The 20,245-nt window shown below is 52.6% G+C and overlaps 1 protein-coding gene across 5 annotated transcripts in view; it reads left to right on the top strand.

Moving 5' to 3' along the window:
- The first annotated feature begins 667 nt into the window (after positions 1-667).
- Positions 668-20,245, top strand: part of Actn4 (actinin alpha 4) — a 64,818-nt gene continuing 45,240 nt past the window's right edge. For all 5 annotated transcript variants that reach the window (XM_051162785.1, XM_051162784.1, XM_051162787.1 and 2 more), the window contains exon 1: positions 668-847. In XM_051162785.1, coding sequence (XP_051018742.1) covers positions 683-847 — 165 coding nt within the window. In that variant the 5' untranslated portion in view covers positions 668-682. The remainder of the gene's footprint in view (positions 848-20,245) is intronic.

Raw genomic sequence — 20,245 nt, 5'->3', positions numbered from 1 at the left:
GTTTTAAGCTCGATTTATTTACTTAAATTGAGACAGGGAATCTCCCTATGTCGGGTCTCCAACAGGTTGTCTGTCCTTCAGTCTCAGAGGCCGGAGGACAAGAGACACCTCCCGGTCCGTGGAAGGTGAGTGTCGAGAGGGTGGGGACCATTCCTGGCTTCTTTAGTGCCGAGGCATAAAACACCATCTCGCACACAGTAGGCGGCCAATAAATCTCGATTAGGTCTGAATGGCTTGAACGGGAAACTCACATTCCACCGCCGGACAACGGAGCCCCGCCTTATGAATCATTCATGAGTTGAGCCACGCCCACACCGCGGGGAGGGGAGAGGAGGGAGGGGGAAACGGGGCGGCGGGGGTGGGGGGGGGAGGGAATGACGCGCGCGCTCACGAGAGAGACGCGCCCGGGGGCTCCCACGCCAGGCGGGCGGCCGGAGGTGCGGCTCTGCGCAGGCGCCGGGCTCGCCTCCGCGGGTGCGCGCGCTCGCGGGCGCGGGAGGGCGGCGGCGGCGCAGTGCGCAGGCGCAGGCGCGGCGAGCCGACTGCGCACGCGCCAGCCGTCTCGGGCGGGCTCAAAGCAGCTGAAGCGGCGGCCCGAAGTCGGAGGCTCCGGCACAGGGGCGGGAGCCGAGGCGGGAGCGGAGCGGACCGGCCGGCGGGCTAGCTAGCAAGAGGCGGCGGGATGGTGGACTACCACGCGGCGAACCAGGCGTACCAGTACGGCCCGAGCAGCGGCGGCGGCAATGGCGCGGGCGGCGGCGGCAGCATGGGCGACTACATGGCCCAGGAAGATGACTGGGACCGGGACCTGCTCTTGGACCCGGCCTGGGAGAAGCAGCAACGCAAGGTGCGTGGCCCGTGGGCCGAGCTTGGATGGCGTCCTGCCGGGGACGGCGAGGCGCTGGGAAACAATTGGCGGGGCCGGGAACGGGTGTGTGGAGTCCCAGAGACGGATCAACAGAGCTCGAGGAAGCAATTGGGAATTCAGGAGGTGGGGAGGGGGGGCTGGGGTGGGGTTAGGGAAAGAAAAGTGGCGGCCAGGTATGAGATACGGGAAACCTTGTCGAAGGCTGTGGCAGGAAGGCTGCGGGGCGGGGGGGGGGACTGGGGCTAACCGTGATGATGATGATTCGGGAGGTCGAAACGGAGCTGGGTTTTAAGGCGGGATTGCAGGGTCAGAGGGAGGAAACATTGGTAGGGCCCAGGCAAGCAAGCAGTGGGGTCCGGGGAGGGAACTGGTGAGCTTTGGATAGTCTCGGGGCGTTTGGGAGTCCCGGTATGGGGGGAGGTGGGTCGGGGGTGCGGACGGAATGTGAAGGAGAGCTTGGAATTTCGGGAAGCCTTAGTGTGTGTGTGTGGTGGGGTCGGGGGGGCGCGGGGGGTCGTGCTAAGAGGACGAGAAGAGTCAGGGAAGGTAAAGAGGGGGCCACTAAGAAGAGGATTGTGGCGTCTGGAGAGAATAGGGGTGGGAGCCTCGGGGAGTCTCCTTGGGCTTGGGGTGGGAGGTGGTTAGGGCTGTTAAGATGGCCTGTCTGCTGGGACTGGGGGGGGGGTCTGGGAAAGCTAGGTGTTTAGGGGGAGACGTTAGAGACCTAGGAACAGATGTTCACCAAGAGGGTTCAGATGTATCGAGGTTGCCCTGTTGTAAAAAGGAAGAGGATTGGAAGCGTAAGTAGAATTGATGGGTGGGGGGCGCCCAACAGAGTGTTGGTGGGTGCTTTGAAGAAGGGAAAGGTAGCGAAAATAATGGCAGAGGTTCCAGGCCCACGAGGGAAATGCAGTCCCGCAAGGGTGAGGCTGGTGGAAGACCGTGGGGGCTGGAATGGAGGATACCGGGAAGACGTTAGTTTGGGAAAATGGAAGTCTGGCTATATAAAGGTGATTCGGAGCCCGAGAACGGAAGAGGGTTTAATTCAGTGAGGAGGAAATGGGTGCCTGGGGCAATAGGGTCTTTTGATGGGGGGCTGGGGGGGAGAGTGGGATACTAAAACTGTATTTTCTGATGGTGCTTTGGGGAAGCCACAGTAGCGAGGGGAGTATAGAGGAGGCGGCCAGGAATGGTGCTGTGTTGGGGTGGTTGAGAGGGAAGCTCAGAGTGGGGGTGTGTGTGCAGGAAGAGCTCTAGAAGGCTGTGCTGAGTGGGTGAGAATGGGGGCGGCGGCTCACAAGTGTGTGAAGCGGGTGGGAGGTAATTGAAATTAGAAACAGTTTCATGCCTTCTAGAGGTTGAGACATTCTTTCCAGATTTGTAACTAATTGATGGGCAGGGTGGCATCGGATAAGACCTTTGCTCTTAGAGCACTATCGGGTGTAAAACCGGAGGGGGTCAGGACGGTGCCTTTGGTGACTCTGCAAAGGGGATTGTGACTTTGGGATCTGGGACCCCGGGAGCCAGTTAGGTGACATTTCCCAGAAGCCCCCTGGGGCAGACTCCAGGGAGTGTGTGGTAGTGGAAGGAGCTGCTGTGCTTGAGAAGCCCCAGGTGGGGCCTGGTGTAGGCGTGGCCTGTGTAACCAGTGTCACTCGCCCCGGGGTGGAGGGCAGCAGTGGTGTAAGGGGGTGTCTGACGCCGAAAAGTGGGTGTTGTGTGGAGGTGGAGAAGGAATGACTTCATTTTGCAAAGAACGGGAAATACAGTCAGGATCACAGCAGTAACGTACTGCCTGAGGCCATACGAGATTGGAAAAGGTTGGAAGTTGCCAAAAGACTGGGAAAGTTGGAAGGAAACTGGGTCACAGCGTAGGCTTTGAGAATGCATTGGATCTTTCTTTTCTAGTTTAGGAAAAAATGTGCCATGCCTCCTTTTTCCCCCCTTAGATGACAGGGTAGAGCGAGCACTCTCCTCTCACCATCTTGTCCCAGCCTCTGGCACCTCCTTGGGGTTTTTGTTTTTCTTTTTCTTCTTCTTCTTCTTCTTCTTTTTTTTTTTTTTTTTTTTTGGAGACAGGGTTCCTCTGTGTACTCTTGGCTGACCTGGAGTTACTTTGTAGACCAGGCTGGCCTCAAACTCCCAGGGATCTGCCTGCCTCTGCCTCCCGAGTGCTGGGATTAAAGGCGTGCGTGCCACTGCCGCCCGGCCTCCTCCTTGTTTTTCTAGCCCACCCTTCGGGCAGCTAGGGTGTGTGTTTCAGAGCCTGCGTGGTGAGGCTGGTGTACATTGAGACCCTGGACAGGAAGCAGGACTCACCAAAACCCCCGTTGCTCCCTGTGTCATTTTCCCCGCTCCTTCCTTCCCAGCCAGGAAAGGCTGAGGAACAGGGTGGCTGGCTCACCCAGTTCTGACTGCAGTTGTTTTAGCCGCCCTGTAAGGGCCGGGCTCTAGTGCGCTCGCTTTATAACCTGCTCCAGCAAATATTTACACTTAGCTGTCTGTAGGGGAAAAGTATTGCTTCACCTCTACACCCTGTCCTGCACAGGCTAGAGCTCCCTGCTGCTGTGGGGGAAGGAGGAAAGAAACAGACCAGTTGCTGCTCTTCCCCCCTCCCCACCTTCTTATAAGAGCCCCCAACCCAACCCCCAACAGGACGGCTAGGCCTTTCCTTTTATGGCTGGGCCTTTGCACTGTTCCAGTGCAACTTTTGTGAATATGAGTGACAGCCTGCCTTTCTTGCCTCTTGCTCCAAGGCATTCTCCCAGCCCAGGGAGAATGACAGTCTTGTATGTGCCTGTCCGCACACTCAGATTCTGTGGCCAGAACAGCTGAAACAGAAATTGGCCCCAGTCAAGCGTGGCCCTTTGCTCTGAATTCTAGGGGCCCCCATACCTAAGGCATTGTCAGTAAGAAGGCTATGCAACAAGTGTTCCTCAGGGCAGCCTTGAACACTGTGAGAGGATGGGGCACTGGTCTGCTCTTTTAAGACCTCTTATTACTGTTGTGGTGGTTTGTTTGTTTTTTGTTTTTTGTTTTTTTGGAGACAGGGTTTCTCTGTGTAGTCTTGGCTGTTCTGGACTCTCTTTGTAGACCAGGCTGGCCTCGAACTCACAGCGATCCACCTGCCTCTGCCTCCCGAGTGCTGGGATTAAAGGCGCGTGCCACTACGCCCGGCTTATTATTGTTGTTTTAACCTAGGTTTATGCCCAGGCTGTTCCTGAATCCTGGGCTCAGGTGATCCATGAGCCTTAGCCTCCTGAGCAGGCCGGCAAGCAAATTCTTACTTATTTAATTTGTGTATACAGTGCTCTGCCTGCCAGTACACCTGCAGGCCAGAAGAGGGCATCAGATCGCATTGTAGATGGCTGTGAGCCACCATGTGGTTGCTGGGAATTGAACTCAGGACCTCTAGAGGAGCAGCCAGTGCTCTTAGCCTCTGAGCCACCCCTCCAGCCCCTGTAGGCAAATTCTTGAGCAATTAAGAGTACCTAGTTCCCGTCCCCAGTTTGTCCTATCCGAGTACTGATCAGGCCTGACCCTAGGATGGTGTGGCTGTGGGCCACTTTCCTAAAGTGGCTTTAGTAACCTCCCCCTGCTCTTGTGGAAGGGTGAAAGCTACCCCCAAACCTCCTCACAGAAAGTAGAAATGCCTTGTTCTGAGCTGAGTGTTCACTGGCACGCCAGCCATTGCTTACGGACCTCAGAGTTTAGACCCTGACCTTTGGCTCAGGCTGTGTTAAGTGCGAGTTAATTATTTGAAAGTTCTGACAGGGTTTTGTCCTTCTCCCCATCCCCGCTTTTCTTTTTGACTGACGATGAAGGTCCCAAAGTGGCCGTGTGCTAGTTTGCTCCATTACTCTAATTGCTCCAAGACTAACGGTTCCTTAGCACCTTTCAAAACTGAATAACATACTTACATTAAAAACATTTTTAAAAGTCACTAAACTGGGTTGTCCTTTGGAAACAAGATAAGCAGGCGAGCTGGCTGGGTGCTATGTGCTGCATGGTGCGTGCCCGCTGGGAGGGGAGGAGGAAGCACCTCAGCTGCCAGTGTCCTGCTTCTTCCTCCCCGCTGGAAAGTGTGTGGTGTTCTGTAAGCCCAGCGGCACTCGGGATCTTGAGTCAGGCCGAGCTCCAGCTCAGGCCTGGCCAGCATGAGTAACGCACAAGACCCTACTTCAAAAAGCAAGAAAGGGAATCTGGGAGGGCAGCTTCTTCACACTGGGGGTTCAGATCTGCGTGTGCGTCTGCCACTTCACCTAGATGGAGCAGGGGGTTGCCTTCCGCCCTTTGAGACTACGCCCTCTCTGTTTCCAGCTTCTGAGACCAACTGGGGAGGTTTCTTTGGCAGCCGGGACTGACTCATCCTCCAGTTGGAAGTCAAGCTAAAAGCTTTCATTTAATGGCAGCCAATTGCTTGGCCTAGTGGGGAAAGCTGGGTGAAAGTGTTAGTGGAAAAAAACGACCCGGGAGAGTACAGCACCACAGCTCGCGCTCAAAATCCCAGCACTTGGTGTTCTGAGGCTGGAGGATAATTGAGTCCTAGGCCAGCCTGAGTGACCTAACACATTCAAGGCAAGACTCTAGCTGAACAGGGTGGCACACTGGACACAGAGGCAGGAGGATTATAAATGACTTCAAAGCCAGTCTACATAGTTTTAGGCCTGTTAGAGCTGCGTAGCAAGACCCTGTCTTAAAAACAACAACAGCAGCAAAACAAAAACAGCCAGGCGAGGTGGTGCCTGTGATCCCAGCACTAAGGGAGGCAGAGACTAGCAGCTCTCTGACTTTGAGGCCAGCCGGGTCTACAAAGCAAGTCCTGGACAGCCAAGCCTACACAGAGACACCCTGCTTGGGAGGGGGGGGCGACGACCAGAAAAACAATAACATCAAAAGAAACCAGCAACTAAAAGCCCACCAGGAAATGAGGGTGGGGTACTTTGTTTTCCAATCCCAGGGAGAGGCTAGCTAGTAGGGAAGGCCAATTAAAATGTGTCTTCACACTTAACATTTCCACCTGTCACCCGGCAGGGGAGCAGGGCCTAGTCTTTGATTCCAAGCCTAACCCTAACAGGCAGGTAAGGAGAGTTCTGCCATTCAACACATGTTCTGCTCATGGCCGACTTTGGCCAGACAGCGGCCTTTCCAGAGTTAAGTGACTGCATAGTACAGGTTGTCTGGCAGTGCTGCCCAGCAGATGACAGCTGGGCGGAGGGCGCCAAAAAAGCATCAGTCTGGGAAAGCCCAAGGAATTTGCGGCTGTTGAGATGAACACACTAGGCTTTTGCCGTACTGATTTATAGCGTGCTGGGAATTGCACATGCCTTTGACCAGATCTTCTTTTAAATTTTTTTTTTTTTGCCTCGCTGCCACTGCTGCTGGTATCTTGAAGGGGAGAAAATGAGCCACCAGCTGTTTGCTGTCGTCCCACTCGCCCATTCAGCTCCTCTGAATAGGCAGATAACCAGGGCGCTGCTCTCCCTGTGCAGCTCGCATGGTTGGCTCAGTGTCCACGGCTTACCCTTCCTTACTTCCCTTGCTCTCCATGGCCCTGTTCTCAGCATTCGGCTCCCTTCCTTCCCTTGGTTTCCTTCCGCTGCCTTTATTTGTGTGTTTAGTTTTACAGAATAACAAAAACACTCATATTACATTGCTGAAGCTTTTTTTCTCTCTCTCTCCCTTTCTCATGGAAATAAGAGGCCAGTGATATAGCGAGCTGGCAATCCAGTGACCAAGGTAACTGAAACACTGACCTATTAAAGGAGAGATGAAAGCAGACAAAAAAAACCATCTTCCCTGGACCAGTGAAAGAAGCCTTTATCCTGGGTAGTTTGAGACCTCAAGATTAGAGTCCTTTTAGCTGTGTGGAAACATCAAAGAGGAATTATAAGGAAACATAGCTACAATGTTGCAATGTAGGCGGCGGGATTTGTTGCAAAGTATCTGAAAGTGGCAGAACAGCACTTAACACTTCAAGGTTCATGAGCAACTCTGTAGTCAGCTGCCCAGGTATCTGGAGTCTAAGGTTATTGAGTCAAAGAGAAACAACTATTTTTAATTGTAGCCTCTTTTTAAAGAGGAGGCGAGCAAACCATCAGTCAGGGAGGGGCTGCCTGGCAGAAAGTGTCCTCTCTGTATAGATGAGCAACCCCCTATGCCCTGACCTGAGTGCTTTGGGGTTTCAGCCCAGGAGCAGCCTCCCTGAGACACTTTTCTCGATGCTATGCCTTTTTTTGGTTGTGTGTGTGTGTGTGTGTGTGTGTGTGTGTGTGTCTTTGTGTCTTTTCCACATTCTTGCCTTTTCTTGTAAGTAGCCAGAGGCATTAGCTCGGACTGCCCACGTAGAGTCTTTTGGCTGGTTGATGGAACTTGGTGCTGTCTCTTGAGTTTGCAGCACAGTTACTGGGAGGCTGCAGACTGACCTCACAGGTCTTGCTACTTCCCACCTGCTGTGCTTGCTCCTCTGTTCTTGGAATGGCCTCTCCCGCCCATACACCCTCTGACCAACAGGTAGGAAACATGTGCTCGAGGGAACCTGGCCCAGATAGTCCACACTTCTCTCTGTCTCCTAAAGTCACCCTGCTTTACGCAGGTAAACATCTTTAAGTCTCCTGGAAATTTTGTAGGTTTTAAAAATAAACTAAGCCAGGCTTAGTGCTGCACGCCTGTAATCCCAGCACTCGGGAGGCAGAAGCAGGTGGATCGCTGTTGAGTTTGAGGCCAGCCTGGTCTACAAAGCGAGTCCAGGACAACCAAGGCTACACAGAGAAACCCTGTCTTGAAAAACAAAACAAACAAGAAAATTGAAAGCTGAACATGATGGACAGGACATGCCTGTAACTTGGGAGGTGGGGGGCAGAGGAAGAAAAAGTCATCTTTAGCTACTGCTGAGCTTATGACCAGCCTGGGCTATAAGGATACCCTTTTTTTTTTCTCTTTCTTTCTTTTTCTTTTCTTTCTTTTTTTTTTTTTTTTTGAGACAGAGTCTAACTATGCAACTCAGATGAGTTGGAATTCACAGAGACCTGCCTGCCTCTGCCACCAGAGTGCTGGGATTAAAGGAGTATGCCACCCTGCCTGTTCCTAAAAACCTTTTTAAAAGTTTAGAGAACCTAGGTTCAATTCTTAGCACACACATGGCAGCTCACAACTGTCTGTAACGCCTGTTCCGGGGGATGCAACACCCTCACACAGCCATGACACCGATGTATGTTTTTTTAAAAAAAAAATTATTGAAAAATTAAAAAGGGCATGGAGTCTGACAGATTTGGTTTCCCTGGCCATACATAAAAGGAAACTATAAAAATAAATTCATAGAGAACAAAAGAATGTTAAGTTCCAGTGGAGCTCTATTCCAGCCAAAGGCTCTGGCCCACGGCCAGCTCCCGTTGGTCATAGAGTGGCACGTGCTAGTGGGTATTGAGGACCCGTGTAGCAAAAGACCTCTGAAGTCGTCAGGTTAACCAGCGACTTGCAGGGACTAACTGCTTTGTGGCTCAGGGCTCCACAGAGGATGTGGACCATCCTGAACATCCCTGTGTGCTGCTGCACTCAAAACTAGCTCATCTGACCCCAGAAACATTTCTGGAAGTGGGCAGAGCAGCGGCTCACCCAGGGCTGTTGGATGATATGGATGCATCTTTGCTCAGCCCTCTTCCTCCTCCTCTTCTTCCTCTTCTTCTTCGAGACAGGGTCTCTCTGTGTAACCTTAGGTCTCCTGGATCTCTCTTTATGCCACGCTGGGACTGGAACCTAGGACACCATGCTTGCCGGGCTCATCTCTAGGTTACCTTCCTAGATGATGTGTGAGCCGGGATGGCCTCAAACTCCTGCCTGTGCTTCCCGGGTGCTAGGATGACAGGCCCGCGTTACCACCCCAGACTATAGGAATGTGAGTTGTCAGCTGCTCCACCCATAGCTTCTCTCCCAGGCTCAGCGTTCTCAGGACTGCCCCGCTGGCCTCCTGGCCACCGCTGTCCCAGTCAGAGGACAACAGTGCTGTCCTGAGGAGTAAGAAAGGCTTACCAAAATGTTTTCCCTCCAATATCAGAGCAGAACAGACTCTTTTGTGTTCAGTGGAACCGTGGGCACGGGGCAGCAGCAGTTGGAAGTGGCTGTTCCTGCCCTGCGGAGCGCAGTGACGTCATCTTGGGAAATATCCTTGTAATGGTGTCGCAATGACCGAATGTGGTGCAGGAACACTAGCAGCACAATAGCATTTGTGTCTTTGCTGCAGAGAGAAAGAAAGGCGACATTGTGGTTTGTTTTATCCTTTTTTAAAAAAGTTTTTCCCTCAAAGGTGTGGGGCTGAGTGATGTCCGTCACTGGCTTTCTAGTGGCTTCTCTCTGACAGTCTGACAGTGGGTGGGTCCCTGGCAGCAGGTCTTGTTGCCTCTTCTCCCAAACCCTACACACACAGGTGCAAGGTGCAAGTGCAGTGGCACACCCCACGCTCGCCGCCATAGTAGAGGAAGCCGGTTGAGGTGGACAACATCATGGAAAGAAGCTTGCAAGTGATTCAGCCTCCAGAGGGACGCTGACTGGACGGGGGTGGTGAGGCCGCTTCAGGGAGTGTCACAGGCAGGAAGAGGCGTGGGTCCTCTGCCTCTGTATTGGAATAGCAGGCATTTGACCACTCAGTCAAAGGCAGTGCTGGAACCTGGCTCCAGTTTGTGTGTGTGTGTGTGTGTGTGTGTGTGTGTGTGTGTGTGTGTGTGTGTGTGTAGATTAACACATTAAGCACATTAGCACTCTTGACTAAGTCTGGTGTGAATAGAAGGTATTTAATTGCTCTCACCATGGAAACCCAGTCTGCTTACTATTTGGGGGAAAATGCCGCACCCAACTGGGGGCGCTTCGGGGGGCCTGGGCAGAAGAGATGCTGCTACCATGTGGTCTCACAGGAAAATGCCCACGTGTCTTGCACAGTGGCCATGCCCAGAGGGGTGTGAGTGGCTCTGTTCCCTGCCAGGGACAGGACTTGGGCCGGCCTGCTTTGTTGATAAGGGCTATGCACAGCGACTGCAGGCTTTGTGGCCACTCTAGGGTCTGCATGCTTTTTCTCTGGGCATTTAGAAGTGGAATTTCAGCTATGTGGCCTTTTGTTGTTGCAGTGCAGGGGGTCGAACCCAGGACCTCACATACGTTAGGGAACAGCTCTTCCCCTGAGCTGCCCCCCACCCCTGCCTGAGATGTGTCTTCATCTTTTGCCTGCTTTTACAAACACAAATTAAAAACTCTAAAGTTCCCATAAGACCCCAAGAACAAATAAAGAGCACCATTAAAAAACAAAACCCCCTCCACACTTTCCAGCTCTGAGAACACCCCTCTCCTTTCCTTTAAAACACATGGCTCATTAAACTCCTGATGAAACTAAAATACTTCTGAGACTCGCTGCTGCTCCGCCTGTCGCTGGCATGGCTTGCTTTGGGAAGGGTCGGGTTTTCTTTGTTGTTCCTTTTCCTTTCTTTTTTTTAACTTTAAGAAAACATAATCTTCTAGTTTGGGCCTATGAAGTAACCCCAGTTTCAAAATTCAAAATGCCTGGAAGCAGTGACTTGCCAGGCTGGTTCAAGGGCAGTCTGATGAATTGGCCCTTCTTCCAGGCTGCCTGCGAACCAGTCATCATTCAGATTTTCAAGCCCTGGAAGGTGTCCAGACAGTAAACATCACCAGGATTGTGCGGCAGTTACTTTTTTTTTTTTTTTTTTTGATCGTTTGAGCTGTGCTGCCAAGGCTGTGGTAGATTTGACGTTCTGTAAAACAGAACGGCCTGTATCAAGATGTCTTTTTCAGACATGTTGGCTTTAGTCACCCAGCCCTATGGCTCTTGGTGAGGTGGCCAGGAAATGCCTACACCCCTGAGGGGAGGGTCTTCTTAGCCACTTGGCCCCCTCCCTCTTTTCAGACAGGACCTCGCTGTGTGCTTGTAACTGGCCTGGGACTCACTGTGTGGATCAGGCTGACGTCCAGATCTGTCTGCCCCTGCTTCCCAAGGGTTTGACATTAAAGGCACGTGGACACCACCCCCTCCCCAGGCACCTGCCGTCGCCACTTCTTAAAGCTTTTCCTTCTTTCTTTTTTCTTCCTGATACTAGAGATTAGATCCAGGGCCTCATGAGTTCTCCAGACTTCCTCTGTGCTACATCCTGCATGCCAGCCGCTCCCCCTCACTTTGAGAAAGGGTCTAGAATGAAATCCTGATTAGACAGTTACTCCTCCTGTCCGAGCCTCTTGTGTGCTGGGATTACAGGCTGCTACGCCCAGCTTCTGTGATAGGGGTCAACTTTTCAGTCCACTGAGGACTGTGAACGGTTCCTGGATGGTTGGTTAATGGGTCTTGTCCCCAAACTGAGGAAGGTGTGGAAGAGACACTTGGCTTCTACCGCCACACGCGAGCACCCCAAGACTCAATGGGGGCCAGCTTTGACTAAGGATAGACACCGTGTTCCCTGGGCGGCTACCTTAGACTTTAGAAAATTCTGGGCCTTTCTGATAAACAAGCCCAAGGCGATCCTTGCCAAATACGGCCTTCTGTAAGACTGTAGGGTTAGCTTAGGAGACTACTTTTCTCGCCTAAAAATAAATGCCTGTTCCTATCAAACATTCCAAGCATAGTTGGAACATGAGATTTCTGAGGAGTGGCAGTTTAGGCTCTGATGGGTTCAGTTTTGTCAGGAGTCCAGGGCCTTTGGGGACTGCTTTGGGATTGGTCTGTGACCACTGAGGAAGTGGGGAGACCAAAAAATGCAGGCCGACTTCCACCTCATTCTATCTGTTCTAATTCTCTTGGAGGTTGGAGGTCGCTAAGCATGAGAGATGGTTCAGGGTTAGGGTGCGTAGCCATGGCAACACATTTCTGTAACCATAAGGTCCACACGTGCAGGGAGACCGGCAGCTTTAGGGGGCTTGCTGACCAGCCAGTGTAGTCAGGGCAACAAGTTGCATGTTAAGTGAGAGACCCTGTCTCACCAAGGCTCAGTTCCCAGTGCTCACTTGGCTCACTTGCCCACAACACCAGTTCCATGGACACCCTCTGGGCTCTCTCTCTCTCTCTCTCTCAGAAAAGCAGGCAGAGAAGCAGTTGAAGAAGACATCACAGTGTCAGCCTCTGGCCTGCACAGGTCACAGGTCAGCATGGACACACAGAGGAAACAAGGCAACTTCAGGTTGGATTGTGCTGTAAATTAACAGGCGGCCAGCGTTGCCCTCTGTGGTGCCCTGACCACCCTCCTCCAGAGCTGCTCTACAGTAGAGCTCAGTAACAAGGGCACAGAACAGAGCCAAACCTTTGCTACAGGGTCTCTCTGTGTAGCCCTGGCTGTCCTGGACTCACTTTGGAGACCACACTGGCCTCGAACTCACAGCGATCCTCCTGCCTCTGCCTTCCGAGTGTTGGGATTAAAGGCGTGCGCCCACGATGCCCTGCCCATTTCCCCTTTAAAGACAGTCTCTCTTAGCCTAGGCTGGCTTGAACTTAGGATCCTTCTGCTTCAAAGTCCTCAGTGCTCCGATTAAAGATATCTGCCATTCCACCCAGTTCACGGCTCCACCGCTGCAATGTGAGGAGATTGGGACTAGCTCTGGAGGAGGGCGCTAAGGGCAGGTGTACCTGAAGTGGAAGGGAGGAAGGCCTGGGTGCCAGAGCCCGCCTGGCACAGTGGTCTCAGAGCCTTCTCCTGAAGTGCAGTCTTTTCCTCCTGGGCGCCCTAACAAGCCAACCAAGAACTGACTTCTAAAGCGGGAACCCCCAAACTGCAGGAACAAAGGCTTCAATTATCTCTGTGATCATCACTGCATAGGCACCTGTGTTTGATTAAAGCACGGGTGACTCTGGAGTTTTACAGTACTGTGTGCTTGTGCTTTGTAGTGTGACTGTCTGCACCTAACTTTTACCACATGAGCAGCTTCCCCCAGCCCCCCAACTGTTCAGTGTCTCTTTGAAGCCTGAAGCCTGTTTGTTGGTGTTACTACTGTTGGTTTATTGAGACAGGATCTCACACACTTGCCTTCACCGCTCAGCTGCTAGGAACCAGGCACATGCTACCATACCCTGTCAGAAGTCTGACGATTCCTACCCCACCCCCCCCCCCCCCCACCCCCCACCCCCAAGACAGGATTTCTCTGTGTAGTGTGACCCTGGATGTCTTGGAACTAGCTCTCTACCCTGAGGATTCTGGGAATCAGGTCATCAGCAGTCACCTTTACTTACCCATCTTGCAAGTCCATGGAGTCTCAGTTTTGGTTTGGTTTGGTTAGGTTATTCAAGACAGGGCTTCTCTGTGTAGCCTTGCCTGTCTTGGACTTGCTTTGTAGACCAGGCTGGCCTCGAACTGACAGCGATCCGCCTGCCTCTGCTGGGATTAAAGATGTGCGCCACCACACCTGCTCTGGAGCCTCAATTTTAAGAGAGCTCTTCCATGCTCTTTTCTGTAAACCCCCACCCGCTCCATCTCTCTTCCTGGCCACTCCAGTTCAAAGGACCTTTTAGGTGGTCACACCTCAGCACCTCTGCCTTCTGTATCCTGTTGGAAGCCAGTGCAGGGCAGTCCAGTTTCCCTGGGCCCATGGCTCCACGGTCCAAGGCTCAGCTTGTCAGACTAGTTGTGCGGCTTTTACTCCCCGGAGGGAGGAGCAAAGACTGAGAGCTTGGGGCTCTGGGGGAACACTTGCTTCTTTCTATGCACTCTATATCAGAGGGAGAAGGTAAGTTCCTGGATACTCTGAGCGTGGGTCTGGACCCGCCCTGCTCCAGGGGGTCCTGCAGCAAACACGTCCCTGTCGCAGGAGGGAAAGAAGTGGGGGGACCCCAGACTGTCTCAGGCAGCTGGCTGCTTCAGTGGGCCTCTGCCCTGTTGGCACCCCTGTGACTTATTAAATCTTTCAGTAGCTGTGTGGCAGGGCAGCTGAGTGTGTGTGTGTGTGTGTGTGTGTGTGTGTGTTTATCTTCATCCCTTCAAATCTGAAAATAAAACTTCCTCTTGATAAAATTGACTCAGAGTGAGCAAAAAGGATACAGCGAATGGCAAGTGTGTCAGAGCCCAGTGTCTGTCTGTCTGTCTGTGCCCCCTGGTGCAGGCTGCAGCTGGTTCCCATGGTGGGTAGCTTATTATACATTTATGCTCACCTGAGCCTCCTCCAGGCTGCTGCTGCGGATAGAGAGTTACTAATAATCTTTGGATGGGGGTGGAAGCTGTGTTTCCATTATGCTGTGAGATGAAGGAAGGTTTCCTGAAAGTGTCCACTTAGCAGAATGAGGGGCCACTGTGAGTAGGTTTGCACTTTATAGCCGACTGGCTTCTTGTGTAACTTGAGTTGGGGCTTCGTGGGCCTGGAGTCTGGTACTTAGGTAGAAACATGACCGCCAGGGCCAAACAACAGCCCTCGCTGGGCCTCCCTGCTGAGGGGAGCCCGTGCAGGGCCCTAGGGGTGTGAGAGAAACCGGAGCCCCAGCCGGTGCCTTCGAGGAGCTCACAGGTAGCTGGGGAGAAAGCAAAGCTACGTGAGACCTCAGAAGGCCACAGAACCGCACACCGGCAAGCCACGGCCCCCTAGCTGTGTCCTGGGAGAGGAGAGGGTGACTCAGGGCAGGTGAGGCCGGTCAGTCATGGAAACTTTCATAAAGGAGGTGAGTGAGCTGTACCACAGATTTGGGCAGGTTTGGGGGGCCAAATGTTAGAGCTGCATGCATAACTGCCTCTTGCAAATAGTGTTTCCTCTGATGAATGTTGTCTGTCTTTGGGGGCGCTCCAGGTTTGAGGCTGTGGTACCTTGCTTTAGCTCAGCTGTGTTACCCTCTGAGTAACAAGACCCTAGATTCTGAATTCAAGTCCACGAGGGACCCCTTGCTCTCTACACATAGGGTGTTGTAGGTGGCCAAGCCCAGGTAGGGATCTGCTCTGGCTGCCTTTGCCTCTGTAGCTGGGCCTGGCTTCACGTTTCTAACAGTTGCCCTTCACAGGTGATGAACACCTGTGACCCTGGTGCTCAGGAGGCGCTGGGTGATTAGAAGAAGTTCAAGGTCATCCTCAGCTTCATAGTGAGGTCACCATACTGAGCTTGGGCTACAGGAGACACTATCTCAAAAAATTCAAGCAAACCAGGAAACTGGGTATGGTGGTTCTCCTGAGTTCGTGGCCAGCCTGGTCTACCCAGTAAGGTAGGGGACTCTTGGGGCCACACGGAGAAATCCTGCCTCAAAAACAAACAAACATGAATAGCAGCAACACACCATTTGTGTGTCCAGTAGTGTCCACACATCCTGTGCAAGGCTGCACACTGTGGCTTGGTACCGATAGCCACTTAACCCTAGGAACTGCCTTTCTGTATGGTGACCTCAGAGATGGGCGAGGCCGGTCTCTGGTAGGCTGGCCTGTGGGGCATTGTACAGGTGATACATTGCCCCTGCAGTGCCCAGGAGTGCCCTATCCCAGGAGTTACTTTTACTGCCAAGCTAAACTTCCAGGAGCCAGTAATTGAGTTGGCTTGTGGCATCTAAGAGATCCCGTCCCAGGAAACAGCTGCTCCTGGCCAACTGTGTGACTCAGACACCGCAGTGCCCTTGATGCGCTTTATAAACAGACATCTCTGGTCTCTGTGTCGCTAGCTGTGCCTTTGTCCGGGTGACATCGTCCCCTCTGCAGGTGGTGCTGTCTCCTCTTCCTCTACCTGGGATTACAGGGTTTGTTGCAGAGCCCTCCTGCTGAGGTAGTCACTGTAGCCTGGTGCTGTCAGGTCCAGAGGATGGAGGCTGTTGCACACAGCCAGTTTCTGTTTCCTTTTCCACCTGTCGAGGCATCCGGTCGGAGCTCCCCGGCAGTCTTTATGAGGTTTCCATTCTCCCCTTCATGAAAGGCAGAGAAGTTAGGGAGGCAGCTCTCCTATCAAAAGGGAACCTGGGAGTGTAGAGGAGTGTTAATTCAGAACGTGGCTGTTCTGGCAAGAGATCCCATCCAAAGAGGTCTGTGCGATCTGGCTGGAATACAAACACGCCTTTAACCCAGGAGACAGGCAAGCAGATCTGAGTTCAAGGCCAGCCTGGTAAAGAGCGCAGGCGTGGTGGTGCATGTCTTTAATCCCAAATAAAAGTAAAGTTAGTTTGTAGAAGGAAGCACATGAAAGTGATGTCTAATTTAGTGGCAGAAAAGATGACGAATCATATAAGATTTGACAGAATAGGATACGCCCAACTCTCATGAGAAGAGAGAGGAAAGAGAAGCTACTTAAGAGGCAGTTCTACAGAGAGAGGATGGAGTTTTACCAGGACAGTAACAGAGAAACAGGTTGCAGAGAGAGAACTCAGGTGAAGACATCCGGAAAATGAGAAGCCAGGAGATTAGAGCAGATCGCTGAGTTAGTCTGAGGTCAAGCAGGGCAATTCTGGACTGAGAGAAGCCAGACTAAATAAGTCAGCTGGGATGAGAGTTGGAGCCAGAACAGCGGGGTTGAACCAGCCAGCCCAGAAGACAGTGTTTATTGAGCAGACCCAGGCTCCTGTCAGGATGCTTGCCGGGCAAGTGGGTTAGTCGAGCACTCCCAGTTCATCACTAGACACAAGAGGCAGCTCAGATGGCACCTAACTCAAGCTGTCTCCTGGCTTCCCTGCACTTGCACCCTGGGTGGCGGTCGAGTTGGATCCCTGTGGGTGGGCACTTCTGACGCCGCAGTCCACGCCTTATCCCTGCATCAAGGCAGGAGGCCGTGCAGTGTGTGGGTGGGGGCAGGCGGCTTCAGAGCTGTTCTAGGAAGAAATCAGATCCCGAGTCCCACCCCTGCTACCTTCCTGCTGTTTGCCCTTGGGCAGGGATCGGGGTTAAGGCTCAGTGTTGTGTTGGAAAGGGGCATCCCATTACCTCACAGGTAAGGCTGAGGATTAAACAGTGATGCAGAAGCAGGCTGTAGGTGTCCCGCCCTGCATCCACGCAGTGTTTGCTGGTTTTGCCTCCTCTGCAAAGGGGTTGAAAGTGCTGTTGAAATTTGCAGCTCAGTGGAAAGCCCAGCATCACCCCCTTTTTATTTAGCTCTTCCCCAAGGAAGCTCTAGAGCCTAAATTCTGTCAATGACTTCAACTGAGCACCCTACATCAAGTGGTAACCTGCACCGGGCTGCATGTAGCACAGGCTAGCTCTCTCATGTCCACCTGTGCCTCACTATCTGGGAGGTGGCTGATGATCGGTTCAGAGTTGAGTCCTGAGCAATTTTCTGTATGGATGAGCTACACAGACAGTCCCAGCAGAATCAGTGCCTCCATGGCCAGTGCGGCCAAACGGCCAAACTTGCTGTCAGCCGGCCAAACTTGCTGTCAGCCGACACTTTCCCGGTTCTCCTCCTGCCCCACCCCCCACCCCCCACCCTCCGTTCTTCAAAGCAAAAGGGGGGAATCTATGACCTCACATAGGACACGGACACACACACAGACACGCGCGCGCTGCAATCAGCAGCCATTCCTTCTAAGGGATGTTGGAGCAGGAAGGCTTCCCACTGATAACCCCCAGTTAATGGCTCAGAAAGGCTTTCAGCACGGCCACGAGGTGCACAGGAGCCTCTGCCCAGACGTCAGCCCTGAGAAAGGGACTCACTCTGGAGAGCTCAGCAGGACTGCCGCCCGCCCCCACCCCACCCTGAGAAGGACTTCTCATGCCTGCTGCTCCTCTCCTTTCCTCTTTCTCAGCCCCCCTCCTTTTCCTGTGGCTACTTCCTGATGCCATTCCTCAACTTGGCCCCTTCCCCCCCAAAGCAATCAAGCCCACAACCTAATAAGGCAAAAGAACGAGGGGAATGTCGCCTCCCAGCCTCTCCCAGCAGGCTCAGACCAACAGCAAATTTGGAAAACGTTACAGCAGAGTGACAGCTGACTGAGGGCTGGGGTGCTGGGTGGCTGTACGTCACAGCCATTCTCAGGGGCTCCCATTGTTGGCAACAGAATGGACCCCGAGGGGGGGGGCCACCCTGCTCGCACTTTCCAAACCAGGCTGTTGACACGCCTGTGGAAAGTAACAGCCTGAGTCAGCTGCACCTTCAGGGCTGGGCTCACACATCAGGAGAACGCTAAGTACAAACTTAGAAGTGCAGTGGGAGCGAGCGCAGCCACGCAGAGCCAAACACTTCTTGCCTCTGAGATGAGTGGTTTTCTTACCCTTTACTGTGCCAGGGTTAAATTATCCTCAGTGTTAATTAAAACTTGTCAGCATTTAGAGTGGGGCCCCTCAGAAATCTGTCACCTCTCCCACATCATTATCCCAGCAAATCGAACCCTCCTGAAGCCACATCCATTTTAGATTAAGGAGAGGGAGGGCCAAGCCTCTCCGTAGCAGGATCCCTTGGAGAGGGGATCTCTGGGCCAGAAACTTGTTTTGGGAGGTCAAGCTTCCTAATTAACCTGAACTGGGGGGGGGGGGCAGGGGGGGGGGAGAAGCATCTGAGGGGTGTGCCAGCTCTTCACGTTGGTAATTACCAACAAGCATGAGGTCATCCGTAAATATATCTAATTCTTCAGTTTATAATTAAGGTGCTCGTTAAAAGTGCAAGAGTGTGTTTGTGTGTGTGTGCGCGCGCTTTTAAAGGGAAAAGCGTAAAAAAGTCTTTGTTTCGCCCTGACAGGATGGCTCAGATCAGGCAAGGGGCTGAGGCACAGGGCTGGTTTCCTGTCTTCAGAGCCTTTGCAGGAAACTCAGTGTGAACAACACTGGTGTCCTTGCCAAAGGCCCAACACTTGGATTATCATTGTTTTAGGTTAATAGTTCTCAAGCAGTGGGTCTCAACCCCTGTGTGTGTGGGGTGGGTAAGTGTGGGAGGATCTAGTTTCACGGGGTGGGGGGGGTCCATATCAGACATTACATTGTGATTCGTAACAGTAGCAGAGTTACAGTTATGAAGCAGCAATTAAATTGTTGTGTGGTTGGGGGTCACCACAACATGAGCAAATGTATTAAAGGGCCCCAGGCCACATTAGGACTGTTGAGAACCACTGCTCTAGTTGACAGCGCCAAGTGTCTGGCCTGACGTGGTGTGTGCAAGCATGCATGTGTCTTGGGGGGAGGAAGGGGTATCTGCCTGTCCCTAAAAAAAGGAGGTCAAACGGAAGAGAATTGTGGGAGGCAGAGGCAAGTGGATCTCTTGAGTTCGAGGCCAGCCTGGTTTACAGAGTGAGTTCCAGGACAGCCAAGGCTACACAGAGAAACCCTGTCTCCAAAAAAACAAAAACAAAAACAAAACAAAACAAAAAGAGATGGAAAGAGAAAGGGGGGAAAGGGTCTGTGTGTGTGTGTGATTCAATTTTTCTAAGTTAAAAAACAAAACACCATTATTATTCTTTCTCCTCAATGCTGTTTTTTCAGAGACAGCATTTTCTGGTCCACTCCCCATCCATTGGGTGTCTTGGGTAACTGGCAGCTCCCCTAATGAAGTACTAGGTAGCCGCTCCCACCTGCACTAGGGAGGATGCAGCCTGACACAAAACTAGATTGATATGTCCGCTTCCTCCATGCAAGACATTTCAGAAGAACTGCCCATGGCCGAGGGGCTGGCGTCCTCATGTGTTCATCCTCCACGCGCCTCCAGGAACCGTCTGGATTGTCCCTGAGCAAAGGACAAGCATTGCATCTTGTTGTTTCCACCCTGGCTGGGAGTCAAACAGAGAGGCACAAACGCAGCCTTAAAATGAAAGCAACAAAAATAAACTCAAAGCAGCCCCACGCAAGGACATTAATGGAACACATGCAGGCTGGCTAGCTGCTGCTGAGGTCGGAGCCATCCTGAGAGGTCGGGGAAGTCCCCATGCCTTCGCACTGCAGACACCCAGGTGGGGCTAGACCGGTGTCGCCTTCGTGCTTGGCACAGTCTACCTCTAAAGCCACCGCAGGCTCCTGATACAGTTAGTGTGCCCCTCCTAACAGTCCTCAAAGGAAGTGTGAGGATTAAACAGAGCTATGGACGTTTACTGTGGTTCATATGGTGTGTGTGTGTGTGTCTGTCTGTCTGTCTGTCTGTCTGTCTGACATTTACTCTGAAGCCATGTGAGGACTAGAGAGGGAGAGAGAGAGGTTGAGAGATTAAAGTCTAAAGCCTAATTATGGCCTTAAAGCAGTTAAATTAACACACACACCAGTGCTGGAATGGGCCCTGGGCACGCTAGGCTGGCACCCTGCACGCTGAGCCTTACTCACCCCAAGCCCCTCATGAGCCCCAGCGCTCGCAGTTAGGTTCTGAAAAGGACGAAAATGTTTACATGACGCAGAGTTGAATTCATGCTTTGGCTCAGCCCGTGCTGACTGATGTGCGTGCGCAGTGCAGTTGCTGCTGCCTCTCGGGGTTCAGAAAAGATCGTAGCTGTTGAGGGTCCCCACCCTTACACATGACCTCCAGGTGTGTCCTGGT

Source organism: Acomys russatus, chromosome 19 (genome assembly GCF_903995435.1).
Source record: "Acomys russatus chromosome 19, mAcoRus1.1, whole genome shotgun sequence".
Classification (NCBI taxonomy): domain Eukaryota; kingdom Metazoa; phylum Chordata; class Mammalia; order Rodentia; family Muridae; genus Acomys; species Acomys russatus.
This window is presented reverse-complemented; position numbering and strand designations above follow the sequence as displayed.